A 26,504-nucleotide genomic window follows, 5' to 3' on the forward strand; every position below is an offset into this window, starting at 1 on the left:
GGGGTGAGCTCTGTCACGGGGAGCCCGTGTGCCGGAGGGGCAGAACTCGGCGTGTGCGAGGGGTGAGCCCGGCGAGGGGCGGCGTGCGGTGGCTGCGGGTGCGGGAGGCGCACGGTGTATGAGCGTGACTCTGTGTGTGTGAGCGTGTGTGAGTGTGAGTGTGTGTAACTCGCCGTGGGCGCGTGTTCGTGAGCGCGACAGTGTCCGAGTGTGCTTGAGCGTGTGTGTGTATCTGTATCGGCGTGGATGTGCGTGCGTGTGAGCGGTGCGAGTGTGCGGACAGGCGATGGTACGATGGTGTGTCTGTGTGCGTGTGTGTGTGTGTGTGTGTGTGAGCGCGGCGGGGGCGGCGCGGCCGGGGGCGGGGGGGCGAGGGGCGGGCCAGCGGCCGCGGCGCTGCTGGCCGCGCTCCAGCCCGGCGCACTAATACAGCCTGGCGGCTCCCGCCTGACTGACGCCGGCCGGGGCTGCTGCTGCTGCCGCTGCGCCCTGGCCCCGCCGCCGCCGCACAGCTGCAGCCCCGCTCCCGCCCGCGGCGCGCCGAGACCCCAGCCCGCGCCCGCGGCAGGTAAGAGCCGGGGCTCCCGGCAGCGTCCCGGGAAGGGCGGAAGGGGGAAGCGGAGGGGACGGTGCCGCCGCTGTCGGCGCCCAAACTTCGCGCCGGGGCTGTCCCGCATCCTCCCCCGAGCGGTGGCGGGTGCCGGGGCGGCGGCGGGAGCGGCATCCCCCCGTGCGCCCGGCGGGGCAGCCCCGGCGGCGCCCCGGGCCGGTGTCCCCCCGGCTGGCGGCCCCGGCCCCGCTGCTGTGCTGGGGCGGTGTGCGGGCGGGGGCTGGGGCCGCAGAGCAGAGAGATGAGACAGACCGACGCCAGGACGGCGAGCGAAAGGAGGAGCGCGGGGAAAAACATTTTTATGCATGGCTAAACGCTGACAAGTCTTCCCGCTGTCAGGATTTCTTTCTTTCTCGTTTAAGTAGGAGAGGGGAGGGAAAAAAAAAAAAAAGAGAAACAACAGCGGCACACATGACACGTTTGGAAATACTTTTCCTTTCAGAGGTTATTTTCTGTTCAAGAAATCCCGCTTCTGGATACGCTCCGGGCAAACAGGAGCAGAATTGCTGGGATTCGAGGTTTTTATTCCAGCTACAAACGGTGACTCTGATTGGCTTCTTGTCATTTGGCTCCGAAGTTAGAACGTTACATGTTAGCGAGTAACCAACATTTCCAAAAACAATAGCCCTCGATATGGCAAATTATAAATCACTGTAATTTTATCTCCGAGCCCAGGCAGCTCGTAAGAGGGGGGAATTCGGAGTTCGGCTCATTGGTAACAATTCGGATAGTGTTTGGTAACTCTGTGTTTTCCTGCTTTGATTTTATGGCTAAATTTACTTGATGCTAGCCAGGTCTGCTTTAAAAGAGGCATTAGTGGGGATAAAAATAATTGACACGCGCATGGACGCGTGCGCACGCACAGACGTGCACGCCCGCTGTTAATTACTTGCATCTTATAAATTAATGAAAGAAATATTTCAGCCCAGAATGGTCAAGTCTTTAGTGAAGGAGCTCTCCCTTGGCAGAAGTGGGAAATGATGTGCACGGCTTGGGAATGTATTCAAGTTTGCAGTGGTTTGGGAAGGACACTGCAGATAATGCATGTTTCAGTACTCTTCAGCATCTCTGATGCGTGGAAATGTGCCTCTCTATATATGTGCAAGTGTTTGTGTGGTAGGACTAATCTTCCCATCTTCAGGAGCATAAGATGAAGAAAGTGCTGGAAAATTCTTCTCCTCAGCAACGGTAGGACAAATGTCATCACTCAAACAAACCTCATCCGTTTTAATCCAGCCAGACAACTCCCTTCTTTCAGATTTGATGAGTACCAGTGTCTGGCTGGTTCATCTTCGCTTCCTGTTAGATTGTAAAGCAGAGGCTGGGGATATTTGTGGTTTGTTTCTTGGTTTTTTAAATATTGAGTTAATTTGAGTTAGTAGCTAAAATAAACATGCCCAAAAATACCTTTAAAGTCAGTTGTATCAAGAAGGATATCTTGTATTTACTGGGTTTGGCAGTAGTTCCCATTCCCGTCTGTCCTTTGTGATGGAATTAGAAGCATTTTCTTCTTCACTTTATTAACTCGCACATAAGCTGATAAACAGTAATTCTGCAAAGATGCCTGGAATAAGGGTCAAGGTGTTCTCTGAAAAATCCTTATCATATCCTTAGGATGCATGCAAACTGGGAGATTTCCCGATGGATGCGTAGAATCCGTGTCAGTATTTGTAAACTGATACGAGGTGGAGATAGCTTTTATTTACCTGCAGCAACTGAAATGAATATGCACAAAGCTGTCAACTACATAACTTTGTGAAGAAGTTGAGAATTAGTATTTCACTGAGAGTCATGCACACACGTGCCAAGTATCTGCAGAAGGTGGGGATGTGGTGTGGAAGAACTCGGTAGCATCTCAGGTTTGAAAGCTACTCTCACGGAAACCGGCAGTAGTGCCCCATTTTTGCTTCAGTGGGTACAAGATGAAGCCCAGCACACTAAAAGAGGAGTGTAGAAGTGTCAATATAATGTATCACATAACATCTGAGCAGTTAATCACCCTTTCTCTCCTTTTATTCTTTTACAGGCTTTCTGCATCTCGCATTTGAATTCTTAGCTATCTGCTGTTATCAGACAGAGAGATAGTGTATCATGCAGTCCTCTCTCCTGAGTGCTAAAGTGCTGTAATTTTGATGGCCAGGCTAATCTATCGCTATAAAGTTTTATTTTTCCATTGTTAAATTCAAAGGACAATGACTACTAATTACAAGTGACCTCTAACCAAAACACTAGCTAGAGTTTATCACCCGTGCTGATACTAAGAGTAATTCCAGCATCAGCAGTACTAGGCACCCTGTTTCAAAGAAACTTAAAAGAATAAGAGGAGACAGAAATATATATATTTATATATATATATATATATATATATATATGCTCTATAATTTGCTGCAAAAAATACAGCGATTGCATAGAGAGATTCCATTTTCTCTGCAATATATACCCTTTACAAATAATAATTACAGGGTTGGGGAAGGAAAAAAACCCCACAAACAATGCATCATAAATATTTTAACTGAAAACAACACGGCAAAAATATATGTAGTAAAGGTTGCTCTGTTCTGAAACTGCCTGGTTTCCTGATACAGGCAGGTATAAAGAATTATTAGTGTTACTGCATGTGAACAGTAAGGGGTATTAATAACAAAACGATTTGAGATAATCATTGTGGTACTATTACTGTCTTTGAGAACAGTAGTAAGGAAGCACTAGACTTTGAATGCAGTGCAACAAAATTATTTTTTCAAAAATATGCAAAATTATTTCCCATCTTATATTTTGTCTCCAATTCTGTTTGAATGGTTAATACTGTTGGAATTTACGGGTGGTAGGGTGACTTAAAGAGATCTGGGCCCTGTGTATTATTTATTATAGCAGCTAAAAATCTGGCTGTGCTTTTGAAGATGAGTGGATTTAATAGACTGCAGGATCAGAGCCCAGACAGAGATCCTGACTAATACATGTTTGCATTTTAATTAAAGCAGGTGAAACATCAGGCAGATTGTTCTATGGGCCCATGTGTAGGTTTCTGCACCTTAGACAGATGTAAGTTTGAGCAGTTCTCTCTGAGGTTCAGTTCCTCTGGACAAGGGCAGAGCAAGGACATGGTGGAGGTGGACATGGAGTGAAGGAGACTTCCCAATTTATGCAGCTACCCTAACTTAAAAAAAAAAAAAAAAACAAGAAAAAACAGAAGAAGAAAATCTGATAATTGATCTCTGTCTTTCTGAAACAGCATTAAGATCGAGGTATGCTTCAGATTGGGAGAAGCAAAGCCTTATCTTTCCCGCATCTTTCTATCCAGAACTTGTTTCCTTCCCACTCTTTTCTCCCTGTCAGTAGTATCACCATCCTCCCTCTGCCAAACTTAGCATCATCTTTGCCTCTTCTGTTTCCTCACAGGTCCTGATAGTTCCAGATATCTCTTGACAGTTTTTCTTTGTGTTACCTCTTACATTCCTCCTTCCTTTTGTTTGCAGCTGCCAAAGCATTAGTCCACATTGTGGCAACCTTCCAGCTTGATACTGCAACCTCCCATTTCCCAACAAGCTTTCTTCTCCCACCTACATTCTGCTCCCAGTCACCATCACCCCTGCCAAAATCCTGCATCTTTTGCTTTTCTTGCTGAAACGTCTCTCATCCTGGAGTCTCTCTATATGCCTGGCCTTTGTATAGGTTTTGAAAATATTCCCCACATCCCGAGTTCCCCACAGCTGTTGGCCTCAAACTCGCTGTCCATTAAAAGAGAGAAATGAGGAGGAAAGAAAATTAACAGACCCATGGGTCATTAGAGTTTGTTCTGCTTCAGGCTTCCTTTCACCCTCATTACCTGGCTACAATGGGAGCCAGATTGGCCACTTCTTGATAACGGTGGTTCTGTGTTTGCTCGGCCTGGTGGTGTGCTGGGTCACGCAGCCGTGCTGTGCAGAACAGCAGGCAAAAGCTGGTGATGGAGGTGCCCGTGCCAGAAAGCCGTGTCTGCAAGCAGCAAAGCTCCACCTAATGAAGAATCCTTTATAATGTGAATAACCCTGCAGCTGAGGTCAATACATTTCAACAATACTTAATCTTTCTTTATGTGTGTTTTCTTGCTGTGCCTTCCCTTAACAAAAAAACCCAAAACAATAAACCCCCACAAACAAACAGAGAAAAAAAACCCCAACAACAGAAAAAAAACCACCCAAACTTCTTTTTTTTTTTTTCTTTTAAGCATTTCATTGTGGCATTCCTCATCAGAAGAGCTGATCATGCTTTACAAAGCCATCCCTGTCAGGGTACCTGTGGCACAGATGCAGAAATAGAGGCACCTGAGGTAAAGCTGTTTACCCCCAGGCTGTGGCAGGAAACAATCCCACACGCTGCCCAATAGGCACAAAACTGACCTGAGGCGCAAGCAGTTCATGTGGCTTTTCAAAACTCTCTTATGGTTGCTTGCTGGTCTTGCCTATCCAAACCTACTTGTCTCTGTCAAATTACTCTGGCCCAGCTGCCAACGTGCAGTTTCTCACCCTGCAGCGTGTATGAGGTAGCTGATTTATCTCTCTTTCATCAGCGGATCCTGAATTACTTCACACAGGGCATGAGGCCTTCACAGAGACATCTAGAGTAGAGAAAGTAGGATCCATTCCCATGGAAGGCTGCAGCCTGTGGCTCCCATGCCTGTCCTGCGGCGTGGCCCTGCAGGACCACCTCAAGCTTCTTTGTGGTGGCCTCCTTGGAAGCCTTGGGCTGTAGGAGCTGCATGGGCCAGAGCTGAGTGTTAGAGGAGGGGAGAGGAAGGGCAGAAACAGCCATGAAGAGATGGGGTATTCCTTGGAATCCTGGGATGGATTTGAAGAACACTGAAATATTTATTTTAAGGGCTCGGGGCCTGATTTGTGCGTTCTGCTCAGTGTTTTCTGGAGCTGGTAGTGAACATGACATGTCATCTTACATGCTAAAGAGAATCCAGCCTTCGTTTTCTACTCCCAGGCTCAAATGTAGGCATGTGAAGCCTGATTAATCTCATAAGTAGGTGTTCTGGTTTACAGAGAATCTGAGCACCCACATCTTCAGCTGAAGTCACTGGGAATGGCCAGCTATCTCCTTCTTTCCTCCATAGGAGGGAACTAGATAGGCAAGTTCTTGCTCCTTTTGTTCTTAGCCCTGTTGTTGGGAAATAACTTCCACAGACAGTCCAAGAATATCTAGATATTTTTCCTAGAAAATATCCTGGTCCCTTGACCTGACACTGAATCAGATCTTTACATAGATAAAGCACACCAATCCTAGTGCTTACCTCTTCTCCACACAGTTATTTCCTGCAGATGTGGGCCCTGTGGATGCTCCACCTTTCCTCCCCTCTTCAGGGTTTCACAAGCCACTGAGGGCTCAATTAGCACAGATTGCTGTGGATGTTGATGCAGGAGAACCTATATGTCAATCTTATTGCATTAGCAATTTCCCACAGTGATGCACAATGGAAGCCTTTTAGGAAAAACAGATTTGAATGTGATATGGTTTGAATACAATGAAATGCTAGTGCAATTCCGTGGACAGCTGATAGTGTGATGTATACAGAAGTATTTTGTGTGTGAAATCTGTCCCACTTATGCAGGCTGTTTTACCTGGAGAGAAGGAGAGGTGGCCAGTAGCACTATGGCTTCCTCCCCAGTCCTGCTGCCAGTCAGAGGGGAAGTTCTTCCTTTTGAGTATTTCATCTATGATCCATATGATCGATTGATCCGTATTTCATTTCCCAAGCTGTGAGATGCCACATCATCTGCAAGAGATGTCTGCTGTGTTAACACCAGAATTGAGTAATGCTTCTGACAGTCCTCCCTGAGGTGGGATGCGCTACCATATGATATGAGGAGAACATTTGCTTTATCCTTTGTCCCTGTGTGCACTGTAAAGGCACAGCCAGGTTTTCAAAAGCATATTCTCTTCCAACAAGACACTAAACTTCCAGAATAGGTTCCCATCACACTAGAGGGCCACATCCTTGGTGAAGTAATTGTTCTTTAGATGTATCCTTATTCACAACATTCTTAACATCTAAATCTAAGCAAATCCTTTTCCTAAAATAAGTATTTGGGAATGACTCCAAGAATACCAGTGATTGATAACAAGGATTACAGAACCTGATTAGTGTGGCAATAAACTTTAGATCAGTGTTGAAGCTGAAATTCTTTTCAAGTCCCCTTCTTCCTTTGTGAAGTGTTTGTTCTGGAGGCACTTGGCTGCATGCTTTGTATTAGAGACAAGTTAGCTTTTATTTAAAAGCAGGAATTCTATTTTTTGCGTATTTTTAACCATTCCATTTTTAGAAACACCAATGGGCTTTGCTACAGTTTCTCTGGGAATGGTGGGTATGTGAGGAATGCAGGACTGACTGGCTATAAAATGGGGATAACCAGAGCCATGAGAAGACATTTTGGCTTCCTAGGGCAGGTTGATGCACCTCCTCATCACCCCAATGCCTCCCACAGATACATCCCCAGAGGTTCTCTGTGGCTTGAATGCTCCTTAGCCTTCAGCTCTGCTGGAGGAAAGCAGCTGAGAGAGGGGCCCTTCCTCGGAGGTGCCAGTCTGAGTCTGAACAAGGCAGCCTCAGGAAGGGGTAAGGCAGGGACTGGGTGAATGGGTCTTCCTGCCTGCAGGGAGCAGGGTGTGAGGCAGAGGAGAGGATGTGTCCCTGTGGGATTGCAACTTACAAACTTCGGTGTGGCCCAGACAAGGAACACTGTGCAGTTCACTCCTTATAAACATCACAGTCACTCGTTTCCTTTAAAAATTAATACCAAGGAAGGAAGTGCAGTCAGGGAGAGATCATAGTGATAAATTAGTCCAGTTTAATTTTTTTACACAGACTTTGGTAATGATAATTTTGTAGGATGCCTTCAGATATTGTGGGAGATTTTCAAAGGCAGGAATTGGTGGGAACATCCAGCTCTCTGGTTTTTGTTGCCATTCCCAGCAGCTGGATGCAAGTAGCCCAGGGGTCAGAGCCAGTGTAGCTAGGCTAGCCCAGTGCTGCTCCTGAAGAGAGGGGCCCTTTTGCTTGGTTGTGGTAGGGGATGTTGGATCATAAGACTCATCTCAAGGGATTTTCAGTCCCTTCTTCCTCCCCAAGTCCAGCACAGTTATTCTTAAAGCAAGCTGTGTAAAATGCAATCACAGACTTCCAGCAGCAACTATCCCAACATATAGCTATCCTATTCCCTGATTTTTCATGAGAAACTTACATGAGAGCTGGATTGCCCCTATCCTGTCTGCAACAGCCTTTGCACATAGGTGTACTGTTACTATGCCCATGAACCTCTGTTCTCCCCATCTTACGTCACACTAACAAAGCTTTGTTGAAGCATCTGCCAATGTTCTCATCCAGAGCAGTCCCACAGCAGGAATTGGTACATACCTTCCTAGTCAGGCATCATGGGCATACCAAACATGACCTGGGTACTTAATTTTCTTTTGCAACAGAATTTCTGCTTCTGAAACACTTCTGCAAGTGTTTGGTCTGTGGAAGTGCACGTAGCTGTGTCAAGGTGTGCAGCTTATATACTTGAATCTTTCCTTTTTAATATCAATTAAGAATGTGTTATTCCTGTCAAGAGAAGCTAAAAGATGCTGAGTAGATGTAGTAATACTTGTAGTAGTTTTATGAGCTCAGAAAAATTATGTGGATGTCACAAATTTTTAGTCACTAGCATAAAACTTTGTTCTTACTGTGTTTGGGAGGCAGTGAGTTCAGGTGAAGGCTCCACAGGGTAAACAACTGGCTGGAGAAGCATGAGGTGCTGTGAGATTTGCTTTGTGATATTGATGCCTGCACATAAAGTTCACTGCGAAAGGGTTTTCTCAACACACTTGAAAACGACTCAAGAAAGTGAATTTTAAAAGCTTGCGTGATTCACTTAAGCTTATAGGAATAAACAAGATGTTGCCAGGGCTGTGCAAAACACAGATAAATCTGAGCCTCAAACACTCTACCTCCTATCATTCCATCTCTTTTTAGTTGGAGCAGTCCAGGGTCAAACTGGGAAAAAATTTAATTTCTTAATAAAGAAAAAACCAAACAACACCTTTTTTGCATCCTGTTAAATTAAAACCCAGGGTGTTCAGTTCTGTGGTTCTGGAAGAAGTTGGTAACATTTCAATGAATAATTCACTCACTGTATTTTCTCGTGTGTGTGAAAGACATTGGTTTCAGATAGATTCATAACAGCACCCTTGTCTGGTGGGTCCCAAGGAGAACAAGAAGCCCTGGGGGATCCCAACAGATGTTGAGGGTGCCATGAGTAGAACAAGTGATTTACATGCTTCAAAAATAACATGTGGCCACTGTTGCTGAGCAGTGATTACTGAGCTGTGCTGCTCAGGCATGTGCTTTCACGCTGCTCTCCTGGAGTGAATGTACATGTGAAACCTCTGCTGCCCAGCTCCAAGTTGTTGTGTGGGCAAAAAAACCAAAAAGGGTTGGTGCATGAGGCCCAAGGCAAGGTTGGTGAGGTTCACCACTCCGTTGAGACCCACATATTTGTACACACTTTTGTTGGGTTTTGTTTGTTTTAAAACCCTTTTCCCTGCTGATGCGTGGAAGATCCCCATAGCGAGTGGCAGTGATGATTTGACTCAGGAGGTTCTTTGCCAGCCCTGGGTGTGTGTGGGCTGCTGCCAGCTGGGCACATTTGAAAACATACCAAGAATCAGTTAATTCAAGAAAACTCGCATGCTTCTCTCTTGCATAGTAGGTAGAAGTAACTGAGTCAGTGCTAGGTAAAAATAACCAACCAAGAGCATGTTCACTGCATTCCTCCTCACACTGATTGACTGAAATGACTTTCTCCCTTCCAGTTCTGTTGTGATTTAGTTGCAGAGTGTCAGACTTCCAGCTATAATTGTCTCACTGCCGCATACATCTCCAAGAACTGCACAGCTTATGTCTAGACGACCCTCTGAGAAATCTCTCTCTGTGGCTTTACTTAGCTGTTGCAGTGACACCGAGACTGATGATGTCAGGCATTCTCAAGACAGATAGCCATGTCTCTCGCCATGCAGTTTGCCCAGGCAAGTGCTGGAGTGGAGGCAGCACCTGGAAGCTTTATGCGGAGACCAGAAGCACATACACATCTGCCCACATCCGTGCTTGCATACCCATACACAGATATGCTTTTGAGGGAGGTTGGACACTTTGCTTTTACAGTGGTGTCTTAAGTCTGTTTTCATTAACATCCATGGAAGTTTTCCTTTTGACTTCTGCAGAAAGCTTAGAGTGAAATTTAACAAGGACTGGTACAATTTCCCTGCTGTGCCTATGGGAGTGAAATTCCCCCAGCCTGAGGGAATGGTATGAAGCTGTGTCAGAGGAGGTTTAGGTCAGGTATTAGGAAAAGTTTCTTCACCCAGGGGGTGGCTGGGCACTGGAAGAGGCTCCCCAGGGAAGTGGTCACAGCACCAAGCATGATAAGAGTTCAAGATGTGTTTGGACAACGCTCTGAGGCACATGGTGTGACTCTTGGTGTGGCCTGTGCAGGGCCAAGAATTGGCTTTGATGACCCTAGTGGGTCTCTTCCAACCCAGGATATTCTATGATTCTGTGATTCTTTGACAACTGAATTAGAGGAACCTTCATCAGCATGTTGGACTGCACAGGCATTCTGCTGAGGTGTGATGTGAGTCTTCCCTGACACAATGGATCTTTTTTACATTAGGTAAAATCTAAACTTCACAAAATCTTTCCATAGAAGAGATGTCAGAATGTTGGCGTGACACATAGAGGAGGGAATGTTTAATTCCCATGGGCTCTCGAATCCCTCTTACTGACTTCATCAGGATCTGGCTACTGTTAGGAAATCATAAGCCCACAATTGTGGTGGTCTTTCCTCTGCTCCCAATGTGTCAGGCTCTTTAGTACCACAGTAGAAGTGGAGCTTTTGGAGCAACACATATCTCCTGTTGACCTGAGGACCTATGGGCTGTTTCTACACTGGAAGGTGACAAATGGGCGTATGAGAAGGAGAAAATATCGTAGTCCCTTCCACTTGGTGTTAATTTTTCTGACTTTTTAAGCCTTGTAGTCATTCAGTCAGTCATTGAGGTGCCTCATCTCGCACAGCATTAGCTGTATGCAGTGCCTGATTTTACTATTTTATTTTTTTTCTGGGTATTTACCTTTAGGTGGAATGCTCCATGACATATACACAAATATTTTTCTCAAATACTTATTTAGGGACTTGAGGATGAGCAGGTCAGGTGTGAAAAATTTGGACATGTTTATGTGGCCAAGTAAATTCTACTGAAAAACTGCTTCTATACTAATAAATTAAACATGCCTTGTACTGTTCTTGGCCTTAAGGCTTACTTCTGTGCAATGGTTGTCTCACCCTCCAAACCTCTGTGCTGACTTATTATTAGGAGTGACCCCTGTTCCCTCCTAACTCTTGAACTACACACAAGAGTGGTTTGCAGGAGTCCTGCTGGCACAGACCAAAGCCATTCCAGATGCTGTGGTAACAACATGCTACAGGTAGTAAAGTTCCTGTGCCTGGGAATGTTTCCCACCGTTGTTGTGCCACAACAATAGTAGACAACCCTATGTTTAGGGAGAATGGAGCCAGTGAACTGGGCTGGCATGTTTCCAGTCCCACTTTCTCCTGCAGGCCACAGAAACAAAAGGGTGAGTCCATGCTCATGTCCCATAACTCTTCTACCTCTTCCCTAAATCAAGCTTCAGATCTTAGGCTAAACTCGCTGATGGAATTAAGATTTCAGCACGGAAGACTGACCGTGTTTAGTGTTGACTAGTCACTTAGCTGACAGATAGACAAAGCCTTCCTTGTAGTCCCAGAGGAGGAAATTGTGTTAGGAATGTATCTTGAGCGATGCCTGACTCATCCTCACGATAGCACGTCATATTGTCACTGAGGGAGATAAACCTGACTAGACCAGAACTTCCATCATTGTATAATGGACATGTGCTGGGAATGTGGATCAAAATTGTAACACTTCCCTCCCTGCTGCCACTCTAAACTGCATTGAGCATCAAGAAAAACAACGGATCATCAGCGCAGAAAATACATCTAGTGTAGGTTTGAAACATTCCAGTTGGGTAGGCAAGTTGCCTGTTACCAAAGGCATACGGCTTAAGCTTAACTGCTGTCCTGAAAGACTGTTAAAACTAAATTGTGAATTGACATCTCTGTCATTGCAGCCCTGGAGCAGAGCGGCTGCCACGCTATTTTGCTATGGAGAATCTAAGCGTAGCAACACGGGGCTTAGTCTGGGGAATAGTGTACAGTATTATGTAATTTAATAACATTAAACTAGGATGTTCTGATAATATTATTTGAAAGCTGTTTAGTTTATTTAATACCATTTATATTTTATATGTCAGTTGAATTTGGGGGAAAAAGATTATAGAAGAAACTGGGGGGAGCACGGTAGGAAATTGTGCAATGTACTTATCTGAGACTACATCACATGGTCTGCAAAGCACGGCTTTTGCTTTTATACACATAGTCTTGGCAACTCTCCCACTAGCAACAATAGTGCTCAGACTCATACTGATGTCACTGTTGAGTTATTTAATTTGACTGAACGAGATTAATGTGTTTATTTAAAACCTTGGTCAAAATGGAAAAGAAAATCTCGGGACAATACTTTTATGTGAACTTGTATGTTTTCACATCTGATGATTGTAATGTTGCATTAACTTATCAGGAGCAGTTGTTTACACATGCCAATGCCCAGGAGCCCCCCTCAGATAAGAAGTGTGAGCCATTTTCCCTCTCAGCATAGAGCAGAGACTCCTACACTGCTACTGGTCCAGTGGGCTTTCATCCCAGGCTTTCCTTGCTTCCTGTTACTGCTTTCAGGGTTGATCCACAGTGATCCCAGCATTGTTTTGTTTTCTCCTGTAAGGATGGGGTTTGGTGCCGCTGGCAATGGCAGCAGTGTGATGGTGGATCCTCCACAGGTTTTCAGCAGGGCAGCGAGGAACAGACACCTCCACTGCACAGGATGTCTGCATGGGGCTGTGTTACCTCTCTCTCTCTTTTCTTTGCCTCCTTTGGGCTCAATTCTCTGTGGATACAACTTTTCTCTAGTCTCCCAGCCTTCTCTGGGCTGAATTCTCTGTAGATACAGCTTTTCTATAGTTTCCCAGCCTTCTCTGGGCTGAATTCTCTGTAGATACAGCTTTTCTATAGTTTCCCAGCCTTCTCTGGGCTGAATTCTTCTGGGATCCTCCCTTGTGGGGAGTTCCACTTATCTCAGTCTTTATGATTTGAAGTAAACTCTGGAGCTCGTTAGAATCTTGTTTCTTGTGTTTATTGAAGGATCCTTACAAAACTTAACAGGTCTCTCTAGGCTGGTTACAAGGTTAATCTTTGCAATTTGGTACATTTTTTTCTTCTGATGGTACAAACAAGGCCTTGTGGCACACTTCGTGTCTGATACACAAAATGGCTCCGAACTACGCAGTTCTTTTATCTTTATACTTATTTTTATCCAATTAACAATAGACACGTATATTATTTTTCTTAATGACCCAATGACCCATCACCTCTGTGATGCACTGCGGCATTTTCTATCCAATCACTAACTATTACCCAAAAATCTTTAGGAGAAGAACATGAAGAAGAAAGAAGAAGGGACAAGGAACAACACCCTAAATCCTCCATATTGTCTCCTGTTCTCTAAACTACTTTTTCACCCAGTGATTTAAGAAACTTTCTAATCTACACACCTACACTTTCTTATCTAACTTTAGCATTTGTTTTCATGTATCACCATGAAAACATGCTCATGAATTTCATATTATATGAAATTCAGTGTTTTCTTGGATCTCAGAACTAAACATTAAAAACAAGGGCACACAGTCTGTATTTCAGACTCCAACAGGGCTGGTACCGGGCTCTTTAGGCTGAGCCTGCTCCTGCATGGGCTGGAGCCTGCCTGACTAAATTTTATCCACATTTTGTTTTACAAACAGATTGAGGGCTTTTTTCCCTGTGATAAATCACACTGATTTTACTTCATTCTCACATGTTCCCTCTAAGGGTTTGGAGTAGACTTTGGTTTTGTCTAGAGGCATTAGTAACAATCCAGTTGCATACTCCAGGTCAGAGAAAAAAATCTGGAATCTGAAGTTTCTTTTCATATGGTAGGACAGGTTTCCACAGTTCCCTGGAATCAATCTTTGACTGATGAATGGCACAAGCGAGGGGGTTTCTGCCAGGTTTCTCTCTTGACAGTCAAGGACAAATGGACACACATGGATTGATAATGTAGGAATTGCATAAACCAGAGCTCAGTGCTCTGGTGGGTGCCTGAAGCAAGGTGTGCCTGTTCTGCCTTCCGGTTCCTCTGTGCATATTTTCATGGTGCTTGGCATATGAAAGTCTTGGGGAAGAGTAGCTGCTGCTGCCAGAGTTGCTTTCATGATTTCTCCTCTGTGGGGCAAAGTGCTTCCATCCTCCTAGTGCAGTGGAAGGCTTTGGAACTTTGAGCCCCTTCCCCCACCAATTCTGCTGTTGAGGAGGAAGAGAAAAACTTCTTATGCTTCCATGTATCTGCATTTCTCAGGGTATTTCAAAGGGTAATGCAGTGGGGCATAGGGATGGGCATGAGAACAAAACAGAAGAGCTGGGAGAAAAACAGCTCTAGGCAGCCCTTGGTCCTCAGTAAACATCACAGCCTGTCCAAGAGGCTGTGCTGCCCTGGGCCATGTGTGCTCACACTGCAGCGTGCTCCAGAGCTGCGTGGCGCCAAGGGTATCTGAGTATGCCACTGAACCAGTCTTTGGGACTGGCCTCCTGTCTGACTGTGCTGTACCTGTGCCTGCACATGACATCCCCAGATGCCCTTTGAACTCTTACAAGATCTGTACATTTAAGGAAATTGCACACAAATATGGTTTGTGAAGCTCTGCCACTCCCTGTGCTGGGCAACATTTGTCTCCCCAGTGGCTGTGTCTAAGTAGTGCTGAGAACTGTGAGCAGGCCTTTATTGGTGGGGGCCAAAAGGTCCACAAGGGTGGAATTGGACAGTCATGGAGCTGCTTTTCTAGAAGCATCCATTTGGAAGCTGCCCCCATCTCCTGCTTTAAGTGCCCTCTGTGTAGTTCAGACCTTTGGACTTGCTGTGCACAGGGGGTCCATGAAATATATTTAAAGCAGTAAATAGCTTGACGTACAAGGACATTTTTCCTCAGAGTTCCAGTCAGTGGAAATATGTAATTTTCAGCTAAAATTAGAGTGGCTCCAGCTATATGAAGAAAAAAAAAAAAAGGCAAAGCCCTCAAGAACTAAACTCTTTCTGTTGGACTTTGTCAGATGTAGCAACTCCTAGCAAAAATAACTCAAGATCCATGCAGCACAAACTGTGTCCAAAAGTCTGTGATTTGGATCCAGAAAGCTGTGAATTGTTGAACAGAGAGAAACAGACTGTGTAGGCATGAAAACTTTTTCTCTTCCATGGAAGAAAATATAAATAAGTTTAGAGAATACTAGTAAATCTTTCAAAAATCTTAAATTAAATGTAGGAGTAGTTTAAATTAGTTTTGCAGTTAATATTTCATGACTCTTGACAGTACAGTGAGATTGGAGTGGCAGAGAGGGAGTTGAAGTCACAACAGTATTCTACTCATTGCTTCCATAAAATTTGATATTAGAGATTTTTTTTCATAGAAGATGATTGAACTGAACCTACAGCTACCAGCATATAAAAAAGAGGGTAAATTTTCTTTTGTACTAAAAATAATCTTAGTCCTGCAACCATTTGTCTGGTGCATTAAACTCTAAACACAAGTTGAAGTGACTGGATAGTTAACAATTTCCGTGGTCCAATTCTAAAATGAGTGGGGTGGATAGCAGGGAGGAGAGGCTTGGGCCCAAAATAAACATCAAAAACCAAACAGAAAACCGCTGAAAATTAACTACACATTTTGAGTAATTTCTCTTTCAAAATATTTTATTGAAGGAACAATGGAAATAGTGTGTGAAGCCTAACCATGTATTGTGTTGCTGTTCCAGGCTTCATCAGCAGTTTCTTGATGTTTGGAAAGTTCTGAGACCCACCCTGTTGGGCTACTTGTAACCAGTACCTAAGACTACAAAAACGTACGTGTGAAAGAACCTGTCCTTGAAGGAGGTGTCCATCACAATACTGTGGAAACTCTGTGCAGGCCTTGCAAGGCAGGAGAGCAGTTTGTGCTTCTGTTGGCACTCGTGCGTAATCTCTGCTTCTTATGCACTCCAGCACCCCTATCAGTTCCTTGTTCTCCTTCACCAGCCCCGCAGTGAAAAGGCTGCTGGGCTGGAAACAAGGAGATGAAGAAGAAAAGTGGGCAGAAAAAGCTGTTGATTCCTTGGTGAAGAAGTTAAAGAAGAAAAAAGGAGCCATGGAAGAACTGGAGAGGGCTCTGAGCTGCCCGGGTCAGCCCAGCAAATGCGTCACGATCCCACGTTCCTTGGACGGGCGGCTGCAGGTGTCTCACCGCAAGGGGCTTCCCCACGTCATATATTGCAGAGTGTGGCGCTGGCCTGATTTACAGTCTCACCATGAGCTGAAACCACTGGAATGTTGTGAGTTCCCTTTTGGCTCGAAACAGAAAGAAGTGTGCATCAACCCCTACCATTACCGGCGGGTGGAAACCCCAGGTAATTATGTCATCTGCAAATGATTCGCAGCTCTGTGTTAGCTCTTGCTCCAGCAGGTTTAGTCTTGGTGCATCCTACAGCTGTGCTCTGAAATGTGAAAAGGCAGGCTGCATCTGATGGAAGGATCTTGGGTCTTACCCTGCCTGGTGCAATCACAGCTCTGGCAGCCAGGACTGGGGAGGGTGTAAGGAGCCCCTCTCCCGTTGGGGTCTGCAGCCCATCGGGCCCCTGAGGGCACCCGGATCTTGTCCAAGGTGCTGAAAGCAGCTTCTTCTCCACGGACCTGGGTGCTGAATCCTCCCTGTCTGAACGGATGGTCATTTGCATGAAGTCTGGGCACCAGCCTGGCCTCACCACCGTGGTGATATTTATGTCTCATTGAAAACCAGCAGTTGACTCTAACCCTCAGGAAACACTAGCTCCCTCTTTAAAGATAAGAGTTGCATGTGGTAAGATGGCTTATTTTGCAGTGAATAGAAAACTAGGTCAGTTGATTTTTCCTAAAATACCTGGTGGCCTGCCTTAAGTGGGATTTACTTACATAAATGGAGAGTTTATGTGACATAAATCCAACAGGTTCCCATAAAATTTTGGAGTTTTCCACTGATAATCCTCTTTGGACTGCACAAAAACTTACGACCTCACTGAAAGGTCATTTAATTGGGCTTTATGTCAGTAAAAGAGCTGTTAAAAAATTGTAGTGTTCAGTGTTGACTTCTGTAGGTATCTTGGAAAGCAGGGCTGGCAAAGGTCTTGAGCAGTCATCCTGTTTTCCTCTGCCCAGACTCCCAGATGAAACCAAATTACCAGGTACATTCCTGACAAATCTTTTCCTAATGAGCTCTAAAAATCCCATGTGATAAAGGCTCTACAACCTCCCCAGGCAAGTGAATCTATTGCTTTGCTATCCTTACAGTTCAAAATTATTTCTAATGTCTAACCTAGCTCTCCCTTGCTGCCAAAAATCACCAAAATTTAATTTACTAATGGATACAGTTGGTAAGTGTATACTTTTTATTCTGAAATTGCTCCTTGTCTGGCATGAACTTTACTTTGAGGTGATATTAGGATCAGACAAGTGAACTGTGGGATGTTTCTTTTCACACAGATGAAATAAGGGAAAGACATTTGTTAACATTTGTTAAACACCAGGGCCTGCTTCCTCTTCTGTTAGTACTTCCAGTGCAGCAGAGCTGTCACTGTGAAGTCATATCTGATCTGCTGCAAACACTGTCAAAACTTTTCTGGTTTACAGCTACACTGAGTGGTGCTTGTTGTCAACAGTTTTCAGTGAAAAGAGCTGATCTCACGCCCTGCTAAAGTAAACTCTTCAATAATTTAAGAACAGATGCTCATAAAATATCCCATTTTTTGTTTATTGCACTTCTTTATTTGCAGACTGCAGTCCTTAGTGTCTTCTCATTTCTTCTGGTGTAACTTCAGTGCAGTTAATGGAGTCTCCTCAGTGCAGTAGCTGACAGCACTGAACGGTGCTGATTTCAACACTGGATTTCTCATCTGTTCAGTGCCAGCTATCAAACACTGCTAATGGAATAGTCCAGCAGCTGCTAAATGGCTGCCAAAGCTTGTTGTTCTGATCCTGAAACTCAGAAGCTTTCAGCTGTGAACATGTCTCTATTGTTTGTCTGTGCAGCAGACTGGCAGTATCTCTGCTAGTAAAGTAGAAGGGGACAAGGTGCAGGTCTGGGTACTGCTGAATTGGTAACATGATCCCAGGAACAGCTTTGACCCATGTGGACTCGTGTGGACTAGCAGCTCTCAGTGCAGGGGTTAGCCCACAGGAGGGAGTTTGGGCACTTCGAACTTGGCCACCTTGTTTTGGAGGTGAAAGTGAGTGCAGCTGTGAGGATACAAGCTGTGCTGTGCCACTTCTCCACAGGACCCAGGAATTGTTCTCAGGCTGTTGTATTCACCCCTACAATTCTGCTTACAGGGACAACTCAGAGGCTGAAGCTCACAGATATATATTTGTACAGTATCACAAAGAGTACAACCCACTCAGGTGTTCTGGGGCAGCAGCAGGAAAGAGAACTTGCACCTCTGCAAGTGGTGCAGTGCAGCCCCAGTTAGAAGGCAGTGCTGCAAGGAGGTGTTGGCACGGCAAGAGAACAAATCAGCTTCATGAGAAAGTGGTAGCAGTGAGATCACCACAGAAAAGGCTGGGAGTGGTTGATTTAGGTGCTGGTTTTTTAAAACAACAGTCCTCTTTTAACAGCAGGAAATCTGCATCTTGGCTGTTGGTGATCTTAGGCTTATATGAGATTCTCTGAGTCTCATCTTCTCGAGCTAGAGAATCCACCCATTGAATAAGACAACACTGTATTTTTTTATTATCCACATACCAGTATCATTTTCATACAAATGGCCATCCTTTCGGGGATCATTTTCTATCACTGCAGTCTTTCTTGCCTAGTCAACCGCTCTATGACCAGATCCATTAACTTTAATCCAGAATGAATGACTTGTGTCAAAGATGGAAGGGCCTCACCCTTTTTTTTGACAGCCTTGCAAATTCCTAGACCTCTGTTACTAGAGTACAACTTTGAAATCTGGTCAGAGATTCGGGGATTTCATTACCTCTGCAGCGTCCGCAGGCTTCCCAGTCCCATTTTAGGCTCTGCTACTGATACTGCACAGATTACACATGGCTTTTATTGCTGCTACGGGTATTCCTGGCAGATTTCTTCGCAGGTCTGCTGAATAGCAGGTGCCACTTAGAAAAAAAGCAGAAAGTATTTCCTCTATGTGTGCAACATCCCACTGGAGAGAGGATTTAGGCTACCTAATCTGAAGGAGGTAGGTATATTGGTTATGCTCTGCTTCACCCTTCATTGTTGCCTTCAAAGAGCTTCTCAGAAATCTGGTTTGTTGCTCACAGAAGCTGCCTAAACACATACCCTATTGTTTTTATATGAAGTCATTCATATGTAAGTATTACAAATTTGAGGGTGCACCATTGCTGTAGACAAGAGAACTTTTGACTTTGACTGCTTTCATAAAGCCAAAGCGGGACTAAGATGTGATAGCCTCCCCAGGTGGAAGACAATCTGATGGCCTCACTGTTGGCCATCTGTTTGGGAGTAGTCATGGGCACAGGGAGTAGACAGATTTCACCTGAGAGTGGTTTCTAAAAGTAGTAAACTATGCAGAGATGGATTAATGTGTGAAAAATTGCAGTGTGGATGTTGTACCTGAAATTAAAATCAGGTAGATAAGTTTGCTTGCTAGCATCTGAAAACACAGGCTCTGGGCACAGCCAGGTTCCCATCAAGAGCTGTTGAAGCTAAAGGGAATGGGAGAAAGTCATGAAAGGCAGTGGCAGGACTTAGGACATGACCATATTTGTCTTCAGTTGAACAGCCCATCAACACTTCAGCATGCGTAGGAGGAAGGATCGACCTCTGGCTCTTGGTGGAAAATAGCAGGTAGGAGAAAAGGACCCCAATGAGTGGAGAAAATGCAGGTAATTTATGAGGACTGACAGGTCCCAACACACTCAGTTACTCAGTTTTATGCCTCTGGTCACACTTCCTTCAGAGTGGCTGAGCCCTGGAGAGTGATATGTTACGAAAAGAGCAAGGAGGCCCTTGGGGATACTCTTAGCCACAAACAGAAAATCTCTGAATGCCTCCCTATCACAGAGGCTTTAGCCCTCTAGGCAGTCACAGAACAGTCAGTGGAAAGAGTGAGTGAGTGAGGTGGCAAAAACTGTTCAGCAGAGCAGAAATTAAGACTGCCATGGTCAGACCTGGGAAGGAGTTCAAGGCTTGAAAATTCCTCCTGCTGACTCACTCAAGGCAAATCAAAGGCTTTCCCTGGCAAGCTCTGGTCACACATCCAGATTCTCAGCTTTCATTTAGAGAAGGAGTTAAGTTCTCACAGGGCTGAAGGAAGCAGCTCTCTTAGCTGTGGTACCCATAGTGAAGTGTCAGCCTCTCAACACTGCACAATGTTGCTGGGTGCAAAGGGATCACCAGCTCCTCATTTTCAAAGGCTGCCGGTCAGAGCTGGCTGATCAGCAGCAGACCTGACAAGCATCATACCAGTTTCATGGAGCTTTTGAGGAAAACTCCAGAAGCAGCAAAGGAGAACTCCAGTAGAAGCAACAGCTCACAGCCTGGAGCTGTTCACTGGAGCATGGGATGGAAGGAATACAGCTCACCAAAACCACATCCACAGTGATGGTACTGGTCTTGTCCCAATATATTGCAGTAAAATTATTCCTCTCCACTGGCTGTGAAGAGATCCACAGGGGACTGGGCAGTGCATGTCAGATGTGAATACTTGTATTGCCTGTATGAGTCCTACCTGGATGTTTAAAGCTAAAAGAAGAACAGTGAAGATGCAGAAGTACCTTTCTCTACTTAAGAAAGTGGCAGTTGTCTCTTCGTGCCACAAATAGGGGCATATGAGAGGCAGAAGGAAAGAAAGCAGTCCCCAGAGCATCGATCCTCATCCTGGCCAGAGGCTAATTAGCAACGCATAGGGCCAGAGAAGCAAGTAAGTGTAGTGTCTTAAGAAGTTTCCCAGTGCCTGTGTTTCTAGGCAGGTGAGAAGCTAACTTCTGCAGTGAACTCCCAATCAGTCCAATATTTTGCATAGTTTTAGGGCTCAGTTCTTCAGGTCATGGGTGACTACCAGATTCCCAGTGGTATATTCCAGTGGCAGGCACATTGTTTAACCCTGCCTCTACTGCAGTATGGTGCACATTGAGCAAGAAGCTGTAAACCCATTGTTGGTACCGGGCACTGTAAATGCCCCGGCTCTCTGAGCAACTGATGTGCATTCCAAGAAGAGTTCCTGCAGACTCTCCTCATGCACATGTTTTGCACTATCTATACATTATTTGTTTTATTCAATAGCAATTATTCCGGTCTTTCATTTAGAGTAACATTAAGATAAATGAGAGTTTGCTGTAATTAAAAGTTGTTAGCTAACCTACGTAAAAAGAATTTGCCTTACCTAGACAGAGCTTTTTGGCCCAAGCAATATGTTAAAACATGTTGACTGTATATTCCCATCAACATTTAAAACCAAGAGTGCACATTGCTATTTGGTTCCATAAACTAGTAAGGACACACTGGAAAATGATGTGCTGCTGGGTTTTAGGCTGGAGGAACTCTGGATACTAGGTCAGTCAATACAAGCCTGCTGAATTGTCCTCGATGCTGGGGACAGTAACTCAATTGCCTCCATAATTATCTTCTTTGGTAGCTTTTAGATCTGCATGATACCAACTGGGAATTCATTCCCCCTACCTGGGTTGAAAGCCTTAACTAAGATAATTAGGTATAATGTATTAAGTATAACTAATAGAGAAATCTTGGAGTACAGGAATCACCCATTGTAGTTGCTGCTCTCCCTACCAAGGACTATGGAAGACACAGTTAAAGCCTCAGGTTGAACTCTCATATTCAGAATTATTCTGCAAGCCTCCTTGTGTTCCAGCCTAGGGACTGCATCTTCATAGGTATCTCACTAGTCAGGATTTTTAAAGTGTTTTGAGTCTTAATTCTACTCTTGCTTCTCATATGTCCAAATCCCAAGTAACTTGGATCAACTTTGGGTTTCTCAAAGGGGCAATGCTTTAACAACGCTGACAGTGTGAGATGAAAGTGAAGAGAGTTCGTGGATAGGCAGTATCTTCTACTAGACTAAGTTTTAAATGGGTTAATTTGGATTTCAGTTTTCTGACCTGCATTTTTAATGTCTTAAATACCAACCACTGACATATGTCTTCTTATGCTAAATCTTTTCTAACTATATTGCAAGAGATAAATTGATATTGCTGCAATGTTTGAATTGCCATTTACATTTCCTTTTAAAGACCTCACTGTCTGTCTGGCAGCATTTTCAAGTAACTGACAACATTTTAGATCTGGTGTCTGGCTTCAGGTCTGTGCTTCCTTTTGCCCATCTGCATAACATGCTGGTAGCAAAATATGCAGTGTATTGCAGAGCACTATTAATTGTTATTAAACTTGGCTGTGCATTTGTCACATCCTACTGATAGTATTTAGAAAACTCCTGACATGTTCAGTTTTTGAAGAAGGAAGGAATAAGTAATTTTGAAAGGGAGAGATATACCGCCTGAATTTCTACATGCCATACCTGTGAATTTTATGGTACCTTGCTCAAGTCAAGATTCCTTATTTTATATGTGGAACTGCTGTAAGTGGCTGCAGATCTGGAGAAAAATGTCCAAGAATTCAGCTTTTGATTCTTGGGTTTGGACAGGTTTGTTACTCTTTAACGACTTGTATGCAGACAGCTATATTTGAGCAGCATGGAATATGCCTCTTTTTAGCTTACAACAAATTATTCTTTCAGGAATACAGCTTCAACCATTTTTTCTGTTGTTTTTGTTTTCAGTCCTACCTCCTGTACTCGTTCCAAGACACAGTGAGTTTAACCCTCACCTCAGCCTCCTTGCCAAGTTTCGAAACACTTCTCTGCACAGCGAGCCACTGATGCCACACAATGCCACTTATCCGGATTCCTTCCAGCATCCTCCATGCACCCCTTTTCCATCATCCCCCAGCCACATGTTCTCCCAGTCACCTAACAGCATCAGCTACCCCAACTCACCAGAAAGCTCTTCTGGACCAGGAAGTCCCTATCAGCTCACGGGTAAGAATGAGTTTTGACCCACCCTGACTGAGGCATTTGAGGGTCTTGCCAGGGCCTGGGGTCAGGTGACAATTCTGTGCTCCCCCCAGACTGTAGCTGCAGGTTGAACTGTTGGACAGAATGGACTTGGACTGTGATTTCTTGTGACTGTCTCTTGGATATTGTCTCTCAGTCCTTCTGACAGATGCTCAAGAGATTGAGAACTGTAGTCATCCTGCTCCTAGAAGTGCCTGGGTGAGATGTCATGATTACTGTGGGAGAAAAACTGAGGAAAGAAGCAGGTATGCCAGGCTGCCTTCTGTCCAAAGCTGCCCATCCAAGCTTCTGGTACAATTCATGGAAAAGAGAACTTGCAAGACCTAAGTTAGGGACCTAGGATGGTCAGGGTAGGAACCTTTAGAAATTCCATCAAGAGACAGGATAAAATGGGGAAATTGCTGTGCAAAAACTTTTTTAAGTTTATGGCAATCCCAATGACAGTATAAATTTCAGAAAGTTAAGGTGTTTAACAATCTGGCCCAGCACTTGGAGAAGTCACCAGGCAAGTTCCTATGACTTTGGAACAAGTTCCACAGTTCTGAGATTAGCAGGCTTATGTCACTCATATTGTTTGTGTTGTGAACTCCTGACTTAGTACAGCTCTAATTACCTGAAAAATTAATTGTGCTTTTTCTGTTAATGAAACACAGCTAAGAGCTAATTTTAATATCAAAACATGGTTCAGATTCACTTCAGCACTTTAAAATAGTTTCAGTTATGTCAGTTTTTTTCTCAAAGATGAATTCAGGTCAGAATCTTGTAATTTAAGATTTTAGTGTCTCAGCTATGAAGCATTTAAATTTGGGTCCTTAATGATACATCTATTTCATTTTAAGTGCAAGAAAGATGTTTATTTTACAAGGTGTTTGTAGCATTTGAACTTCCTTCTAAGCTGAATAATTTCAACACAGTGTGATGTTTTTCCTTCCCTGTTCATTCATTGAATGTGCCTTCATTCATTTCTTCTCTAGATCTGTGTTTCTGATTAAATCATATTTAGCAACACTGAAACATTTCATCAAGTAGTAAGACTTGTTTGTCTTCTCCATTATTTTTCTTTCACCTCTGTGTAACTAAGCTGGATTCTGTGGAGCTCGTCCTGACAGGTAAATCAGGCCCATTCCAGCTGTGTAATGACTCTGACTTGTGCATTTAACTGAACCTGGGACCTTGCAAAGCTACTTAATAATGGAAGTGGCTCAACCTGAGCTTCAGTATATCACTGCACACAGCATACTGATAAGCATAATTTGCCTGTGTAACAATCAGGGATGGAAGGCTATCTAAAGCAAACTGGAGTTACATCAAGAACCTTGAGAGGGATTGCTGTGACCTGTGGCAACAACGCAGGTTTTAGCATCTCATGAAATTATCTATACTCTCCCTGTAATCAGTAGAGAAAAACAGACACTCCTAGAATAAGATTCATTGCATCTTCTTGTATTTGTCCAATACACTGTGTCTGCAGGTTCCTGTTTTTGTTCAGTGGGCATAAGGAGACCTAAATGTGACTAGTTTAGGAGTAGACATTAAAAATATCCATGCAACTACATGATTCTGTGATTATATTCCTTTCTGTAACTTATTTTCTCTTCCACTATTTCTTGATTTTGTTTTACTGTTTCTTGTTGGAGGGTTATGTCATCTAAGTGTTAGAAATATCATATAGTGTATGAAATTCCTAGGTCCTGAACGGTCCTTAAATAGGCTAGAATAACATGGCTTACTTGGAAGATTCGGTGGTTGTCTCATGAAACACTTCACAGTTATTCATGCTGGGTCAAGTTGCTCTGTTTTGAGGGCCAGCCAAAGACCCCAAACACAAGAGGGAGTTTCAGTCTGGAACCAAGTTATACCCTTCTTAAAGAGTCCCTTGGTCCTGCAAGCTTGTATATAGCTATAATCTGCATATAAGGCCATTGAGTTTCTGTTCAAATGAGACACACTTTTAGTGCTCATTCACTGAATGTTGACATTTTATAATATGAAAATGAAGTCCTTTTTAATTTGGCTTTCTAAAGCCTCCAGCCTTTCTGGACAATCCGCACTATAGAGTCACCTTCTGTTTTCTAGCTCATGTTGCTTTAAATGAAACAAATCAGGAGATGAGCAGTTGTGACTTGATACTTTTGCTCCCAATGTTTTGGTGACATCTATTGCTCTTTGATAGGAGACTGAACAAACCAGGAGAGGGACAGACCTTTGACCTCTGTAGGACAGAGGAGAAAAGAACAAATCCGGAGGAGGTTTTGCCAAGTCTTATTTCTATAGCTTTCTATAGGCTTTTTTTACAGATTATGGACAAAGAGAGCTGTCTCCCAGAGGATCAGATAAAGTCAACTTCTGCTTTTAAATCATCCTCCTCAAGTTTTACATTAAAGAGAGGATTCTGGAAATAACAGATGTAACTGCATTACCTTCTTAGGGGACCAACTGGTATTGACAGAGAACTTGATTTTACACAGGTCTAGGCCTGAGGCACTGTTGTGACAATCCCTCTCTCTTTGAAGCACTACATGTCCAACATGACAGCTTTTCCTTCCCATCTTTGCAGAACATGCAATGGTCTTAATCTAAAGGCTGAAGGCAGGTCAGATTCAGATCTGTGCTTTTTCCGGTCTTCTCAAGGCAAACAATGCTGAAGCAGTAAAATATTCACCAAGAAAAAACCAGGAGGAATTTACCAACATACTGACTTAGGTGTCTTTCTTCCTTTCTTTTTCCTTCCTTTTTTCGTTCTTTCTGTAGTGGAAACTCCACCTCCGCCCTACCATGCAAGAGAACCTCCAGGAATCCACAGTGGACGGTCGATGGATGCAATAGCTGAAAGTCAGCTCGTGCTGTCTTTGCCCAATGGAGGTAAATCTGCCGATGGAGAAGCTGAAAGTAAATAACCATTTGTACTATTCTTTAAATAAAAACTGTTAAAAAAATAATTGTTATTTGCACAAGAAGATTTAGTGATCTTTAATAACAAGTTGCAGGCAGTTTTGCAGTAAGGCTGTGTGCTAGACCCATCCATTAGCTAGCAGGAGAGGTTGATGCAATATTTCTAGGATTATGTGCAAAGTTACAGAGTTTAGACCTTATTTGCATCCATGGACTATTACAGTTAAAAAGCTGTTAATGAAAGCTAACACTGTTATCTACGTTGTAAAGATAAACATATCAAATCAAGGATGGTGGAGCAATTTAACACACAAAAGCAATATCAATATCAGAACTCATTTCTTTATCACCTTCAGCTCTAGGTTTCAAGTACTTTGAAGCCTTATGGTAGGGAGCTTTTTTTTGCCATCTTTGTATTATTGTTACATTACTGGCTGGCTAGAAAAGAAAAGGACATGTTCTAGTGGACTACAAAGATATTTTGACAGAAGACTGAAGTCTGTCATCTTAGAATTCTGTAGTGAGAGAGGCATTAATGGTCAAAGAAAGGTCTGGGGTCCTGCTTGCACCCCTCAAAGCAACTTGATGACCTCTCCAGCATGGCCTCTCCTACCTTTGAGCTAGTATTTTCTAGTCCTGATGACCCCACCATTCAGAGGCCATTGCTTCAGAGT

At 43.9% G+C, this 26,504-nt stretch overlaps 1 protein-coding gene across 2 annotated transcripts in view; it reads left to right on the top strand.

Annotated features, from left to right (window-relative positions):
* Positions 1 to 443: 443 nt before the first annotated feature.
* SMAD9 (SMAD family member 9) overlaps positions 444 to 26,504 on the top strand; it is a 38,196-nt gene continuing 12,135 nt past the window's right edge. The window contains exons 1-4 of one of the 2 annotated variants that reach the window (XM_058829470.1): positions 444 to 568; positions 15,625 to 16,251; positions 22,645 to 22,902; positions 25,690 to 25,827. In XM_058829470.1, the coding sequence (XP_058685453.1) occupies positions 15,840 to 16,251; positions 22,645 to 22,902; positions 25,690 to 25,827 (808 nt within the window). In that variant the 5' untranslated portion in view covers positions 444 to 568; positions 15,625 to 15,839. The remainder of the gene's footprint in view (positions 569 to 15,624; positions 16,252 to 22,644; positions 22,903 to 25,689; positions 25,828 to 26,504) is intronic. The other variant, XM_058829471.1, reaches the window with a different exon arrangement.

This window comes from Poecile atricapillus, chromosome 1, assembly GCF_030490865.1.
Source record: "Poecile atricapillus isolate bPoeAtr1 chromosome 1, bPoeAtr1.hap1, whole genome shotgun sequence".
NCBI classification, from domain to species: domain Eukaryota; kingdom Metazoa; phylum Chordata; class Aves; order Passeriformes; family Paridae; genus Poecile; species Poecile atricapillus.